The 6,641-nt window shown below is 44.4% G+C and overlaps 1 protein-coding gene across 1 annotated transcript in view; it reads left to right on the top strand.

The window, feature by feature from the left end:
• The first annotated feature begins 1,593 nt into the window (after window positions 1-1,593).
• Window positions 1,594-6,641, top strand: part of SUPT16H (SPT16 homolog, facilitates chromatin remodeling subunit) — a 51,024-nt gene continuing 45,976 nt past the window's right edge. Inside the window, 2 exon segments of the mRNA XM_077193219.1 lie at window positions 1,594-1,874; window positions 3,699-3,791. Coding sequence (XP_077049334.1) covers window positions 1,809-1,874; window positions 3,699-3,791 — 159 coding nt within the window. The 5' untranslated portion in view covers window positions 1,594-1,808.

Here is a 6,641-nt window from a genome sequence, read left to right as displayed (position 1 = left end):
ATTTCCCCGCCTCTCTTTGTCACGTGACCCCCGCCCCTCACGATTCCCCGCCTCTCTTTGTCACGTGACCCCCGCCCCCTCACGATTCCCCGCCTCTCTTTGTCACGTGACCCTCGCCCCCTCACGAATTTCCCGCCTTTCCCCCGTCACGTGATGCAGGAGCGCCGCCATTTTTCGTCCCCACTTTTTATTTTTTAATTTTCATTTTGGGTTTTTTTTTGCATAATTGTTAGACAAATTAATCCACAAACTCTAGAGGTTAATGTTTTAAAAGGAGACAGAGGAGTCCTTTTACTTTATTCGAATAAAGCGGCATAAATGGGGCATTCCCCTGGGATATCTCCAATTTTTGGAGGACTCAGCCTCCTTTTTACCCGAATTTCCATCTTTTTCCCCGTTTCTGAGGTACTTGAGAGGCTCAGACTTCCCGACACCTAAGATTCCCCTCTAATGTATACACCTCCCTTGTAATTTTTACGGAATTTAAGGTTTTTTTCTTCCCCATTGTTTCTTTCATCTTTCAACATCTAATTTCATTGATCAGCAAACCAAAACTTTATTTGTAAAAGCAAATCTCTTTTTCAGTTCACCAACCAGTGGAATCCCATTGTTTATCTCTATGAAAAACGCCACTCAATTGTTTTTATTTAAAGGTTTATTAGGAATAAAATGGTTATAATAATAGCAATGTAATTAGAGAATATTTTATACATTTAGGATTAGGACAATATGAGACAATACAAACACAGAGTTACAGACAGTCCGGGTACCTTTTTCGGGCAAAATAATCCCGAAAAAAGACCACCGTTAACAGAGGATTAACCCGTAAAAACAACAGCCTGTTGCATATTCATAACCTCATACATGATGCATAAATCCCAGCCACGCCCCCTCCTTTTTATGCACCCCCGCCTCACGTGAGGAGGGAACCGTTCCCCCCCCCATCCGGTTTTACCGATTTCCCCAGCACTATTCTCCGGTATTTCCCGTTTCCAACCTTTTTTTATACCGTTTTTCTTCTTTACGAGAAGCAGCCGCTTCTCGGTCTCCCTCCGCCGCCATTTTGCCGCCTCTCCCCTCAGAGCCCTTTTCCCGCCTCTCCGTCATCACGTGACGCCGGAAAACTTTGCCACGCCCCCCCCGATCCCGGCCTCACGTGAGGAAGGGACCGTTTGCCCACCCTGGTTTTACCGATTTCCCCCCCCGGTATTTCCTGTTTCTCACCTTCCTTCGCTTCCCGTTTTTCCGCTTTACGAGAAGCGGCCGCTTCCCCTTCTCCCCCTCAGCGCCATTTTCCCGCCTCTCCCGGTCACGTGACGCCGGAAAACTTTCCCACGCCTCCTCCTCTTTATTCATCCCCGCCTCACGTGAGGAAGGATCCGTTTCCCACCCCGGTTCTCCCGATTTCCTCGCCGCTATTTCCCCGTTTCTCCCCTTTACGAGAAGCGGCCGCTTCCCCCTCCGCCGCCATTTTCCCGTCTCTGCCCCTCAGAGCCCTTTTCCCGCCTCCCGCGGTCACGTGACCCTGTCGTCCTCAGAGCCCTTTTCCCGCCTCCGCGGGTCACGTGACGCGCTCCCCCCTCCCCTCGGCCCTCCCGTCCCGCCCTTTTCCCGCCGCCCCGGAAGCGGAAGTGCCACTCAGGCCGCGTTTCCGGGGGGGGTAAACGCCGCGGCGCGGGAGGAGGAGGAGGCGGCGGAGAAGAAGAAGAAGAAGAAGAAAACTCGGGGGAGTCCCGGCCGAGGGGGCGGATCCCGGAGGAGGCCGAGGGTCCCGGGAGGGGCCGCTGGCCCCGCGCGGGCCCCCGGGGATGGCGCTGAGCCTGGACCGCGAGGCCTTCTCGAGGCGGCTGCGGCGGCTCTACGCCAGCTGGCAGGTGGGGGAGGGGCGGGGAGGAGCGGGGGGAGGGGCGGGGGGAGCCCTGAGGGGGGGAGCTCTAAAGGGGGGGGGGGGCTGGGGTACATTTGAGGGGGGGAGAGGTCGGGGTAAATTCGGGAGATTTGAGGTAAATTATGAGGGGGGTTGAGGTAAATGTGGGGGGGGTGAGGTAAATGTGGGGGAATTTAAGTGGATTTGGGGGGTTTTGTTTGAATTTGAGAGCTTTTAGGTGAATTTTGGGAGGTTTGAGGTGATTTTGGGGGATTTGAGGTGAATTTTGAGGGTATGAAGTGAATTTGAGGGGTCTGAGCTAAATTCGGCAGATTTGAGGTAAATTATGGGGGGGTTGAGGTAAATTTGGGGGATCTGAGATAAATCTGAAAGATTTGAGGTGAATTTTAGGGATTTGGTTTGAATTTGGGTGTTTGAGTGTGAACTTAGGGGGCTTTAAGGTAAATTTGTGGGGTGTGAGGTAAATTTGGGTGGTTTGAGGTAAATTTAGAGGAGCTGAGGTGAATTTTTGGGGTTTAAAGTGAATGTGAGGGATTTGAGGTAAATTTGGGAGGACTGAGCTGAATTTAGGGAGTGTGAGGTAAATTTTGAAGATTTGAGGGAAATTTGAAGTGAATTCCGTGGGTTTGATGTAAATTTGGGGCTTTTGAGGTAAATCAGTGGAGTCTGAGGTGAATTTGGGAGGATTTGAGGTAAATATGGGAGGTTTGCAGCAAATTTGGGGGTTTTGAGGTGAATTTGGGAGGTTTGAGGTAAAATTGTGGGGTCTGAGGTAAATTTGGGGGGTATGAGGTAAATTTGGGGGGTTTGAGGTAACTTTGGGGGGTCTGAGGTAAATTTGGGAGGTTTGAGGTAAATTTGGGGGTTATGAGGTAAAATTGTGGGGTTTGAGGTAAATTTGGGGGTTATGAGGTAAATTTGGGGTGTTTTGAGTACATTTTGGAGGTTTGAGGTAAATTTGGAGGGCCCAAAGTAAATCTGGGGGGATGTTGGTTGAAATTGGGGTGAATTTGGGGGATTTTGGGTGTTTTTAACCCTTTTTTCCCTCAGGAAGGGGAGGATGAGTTCGGGGAGGTGAATTTGGGGTGAATTTGGGTAATTTTGGGTGTTTTTAACCCCTTTTTTCCCCAGAAAGGGGAGGATGAGTTCAGGGGTTTATTTTGGGGTGAATTTGGGTGATTTTGGGTGTTTTTAACCCTTTTCTCCTCAGAAAGGGGAGGATGAGTTCGGGGTTTATTTTAGGGTGAATTTGGGGTGAATTTGGGTGATTTTGGGGTATTTTTAACCCCTTGTTTCCCGCAGAAAGGGGAGGATGAGTTTGGGGTTTATTTTAGGGTGAATTTGGGGGATTTTGGGGTATTTTTAACCCCTTGTTTCCCGCAGAAAGGGGAGGATGAGTTCGGGGTTTATTTTAGGGTGAATTTGGGGGATTTTGGGGTATTTTTAACCCTTTTCTCCCTCAGAAAGGGGAGGATGAGTTTGGGGTTTATTTTAGGGTGAATTTGGGTGATTTTGGGGTATTTTTAACCCCTTTTTTCCCCGAGAAAGGGGAGGATGAGTTTGGGGTTTATTTTGGGGTGAATTTGGGGTGAATTTGGGTGATTTTGGGGTATTTTTAACCCCTTTTTTCCCTCAGAAAGGGGAGGATGAGTTCAGGGGTTTATTTTAGGGTGAATTTGGATGATTTTGGGGTATTTTTAACCCTTTTTTCCCCCAGAAAGGGGAGGATGAGTTCGGGGAGGTGAATTTGGGGGATTTTGGGTTGAATTTGGGTGATTTTGGGGTATTTTTAACCCCTTGTTTCCCTCAGAAAGGGGAGGATGAGTTGGGCGGCGTCGACGCCATCGTGGTGGCCGTGGGGGTGGACGAGGAGATCGTCTACGCCAAATCCACAGCGCTGCAGGTAAAGGGGGGAAAATCCCCAAAAACAGCAAAATCCACGGGGAAAAGAACAAAATACTGAAATCAGTGAGAAAAACCCCAAAATCCCTGAGAAAAATACCAAAATCCCTCAGGAGAAATCCCCAAAATCCTTCAGGAGGAATCCCAGAATCCCCGGGGAAAAGAACAAAATACTGAAATCAATGAGAAAAATCCTAAAATCCCTCAGAAAAATCCCAAAATCTCTGAGAAAAATCCCCAAAATCCCTCAGGAGAAATCCCAAAATCTCTGGGAAAAATGCCAAAATCCCTCAGGAGAAATCCCAAAATCTCTGAGAAAAATCCCCAAAATCTCTGAGAAAAATCCCCAAAATCCCTCAGGAGAAATCCCAAAATCCCCGGGGAAAAGAACAAAATACTGAAATCAATGAGAAAAATCCCAAAATCCCTGAGAAAAATCCCAAAATCCCTGGGAAAAATGCCAAAATCTCTGGGAAAAATCCCCAAAATCCCTCAGGAAAAATCCAAAAATCCCTCAGGAGAAATCCAAAAATCCCTCAGGAGAAATCCAAAAATACCTGAGAAAAAATCCCAAAATCTCTGGGAAAAATCCTAAAATCCCTGAGAAAAATCCCTCAGGAGAAATCCAAAAATACCTGAGAAAAATCCCAAAATCTCTGAGACAAATCCCCAAAATCTCTGGGAAAAATCCCCAAAATCCCTCAGGAGAAATCCCAAAATATCAAATTTCCTGAGAAAAATCCCTAAAAAAAAATATCCAAAAATCCCTGAGAAAAATCCCAAAATCTCTGGGAAAAATCTCAAAATTCCTCAGGAGAAATCCCGAAATCCCTGAGAAAAATTCAAAATTCCCTGAGAAAAATTCAAAACTACCTGAGAAAAATTCAAAATTCCCTGAGAAAAATCCCAAAATCCCTCAGGAGAAATCCCAAAATATCAAATTTTCTGAGAAAAATCCCTAAAAAAAAAATCCAAAAATCCCAGAGAAAAAATCCCAGAATCTCTGGGAAAAATCCCCAAATATCAAATTTCCCAAGAAAAATCCCTAAAAAAAATCCAAAAATCCCTGAGAAAAATCCCCAAATCTCTGGGAAAAATCTCAAAATTCCTCAGGAGAAGTCCCAAAATATCAAATTCCCTGAGAAAAATCCCTAAAAAAATTCCAAAAATACCTGGGAAAAATCCCAAAATCTCTGGGAAAAATCACCAAATATCAAATTTCCCAAGAAAAATCCCTAAAAAAAATCGAAAAATACCTGGGAAAAATCCCTGAGAAAAATCCCAAAATCCCTCAGGAGAAATTCCAAAATATCGAATTTCCTGGGAAAAGTCCCTAAAAAAAATCCAAAAATACCTGAAAAAAAACCCCAAAATCTCTGGGAAAAATCCCCAAATCCCTCAGGAGAAATCCCACAATATCAAATTTCTTGGAAAAATCCGTAAAAAAAATCCAGAACTACCTGAGAAAAACCCCCAAAGCCCTGGAAATAATCCCAAAATCTCTGGGGAAAATCCCAATTTCCCTGAGGGAAAAATCCCCATAAAAAATAACAAAATTCCTGAGGGAAAATCCTCCCCAAAAAAATCCCAAAATCGCCAAAAAATCTCGGAGGGGAAAATGCCCAGAAAGTCCCAAAATCCCTGGGGGGAAAACCCAAAAATCCCCAAAAATTCCCTGAGAAAAATCCCAAGATCTCCAAGGGAAATTCCAAAATCTGAGGGGAGGGGGGTCCCAAAATCAAAGGGGAAAATCCCAAAATACCAAATTCCCTGAAAAAAAAAAATCCCAAAAAAATCCCAAAATTTCTGAGGGGAAATCCCAAAAAATTCCCAAAATTTCTGAGGGGAAATCCCAAAAAAATCCCAAAATTTCTGAGGGGAAATCCCCAAAAATTCCCAAAATTTCTGAGGGGAAATCCCTGAGAAGAATCCCAAAAACTTTGATGGGAAATCCCAAAATTGCCAGGAAAAAAACCCCAAAATCTCTGAGGGAAAATCCCCTAAAAAATCCCAAAATCTCCAGAAAAAACCCCAAAATCCCTGAGGGAAAATCCCCTAAAAAATCCCAAAATCTCCAGAAAAAACCTCAAAATCCCTGAGGGAAAATCCCCTAAAAAATCCCAAAATCCCCAGAAAAAAGAACAAAATCCCTGAGGGAAAATCCCCTAAAAAATCCCAAAATCTCCAGAAAAAACCCCAAAATCCCTGAGGGAAAATCCCCTAAAAAATCCCAAAATCTCCAGAAAAAACCCCAAAATCCCTGAGGGAAAATCCCCTAAAAAATCCCAAAATCTCTGTCATATTTGGGTGAATTCCCTCATTTTTGAGCTGAATTCCTTCATTTTTGAGTCAATCCTGTCATATTTGGGTCAATCCCCTCATTTTAGGTGAATTCTCTCATTTTGGGTGAATTCTCTCCTTTTGGGTGAATTCTCTCCTTTTTGGGTGAATTCTCTCATTTTTGGGTGAATTCTCTCATTTTGGGTGAATTCTCTCCTTTTTGGGTGAATTCTCTCCTTTTGGGTGAATTCTCTCATTTTGGGTGAATTCTCTCATTTTGGGTGAATTCCCTCATTTTGGGTGAATTCTCTCATTTTTGGGTGAATTCTCTCATTTTAGGTGAATTCTCTCATTTTGGGTGAATTCTCTCATTTTTGGGTGAATTCTCTCATTTTAGGTGAATTCTCTCATTTTGGGTGAATTCTCTCATTTTAGGTGAATTCTCTCCTTTTTGGGTGAATTCTCTCATTTTAGGTGAATTCTCTCATTTTGGGTGAATTCTCTCATTTTGGGTGAATTCTCTCATTTTGGGTGAATTCTCTCATTTTGGGTGAATTCCCTCATTTTGGGT

This window comes from Agelaius phoeniceus, chromosome 37 (genome assembly GCF_051311805.1).
Source record: "Agelaius phoeniceus isolate bAgePho1 chromosome 37, bAgePho1.hap1, whole genome shotgun sequence".
Classification (NCBI taxonomy): Eukaryota; Metazoa; Chordata; class Aves; order Passeriformes; family Icteridae; genus Agelaius; species Agelaius phoeniceus.
Note: the sequence above shows the minus strand (reverse complement) of the source record. Positions and strands in the feature narration are given on the sequence as shown.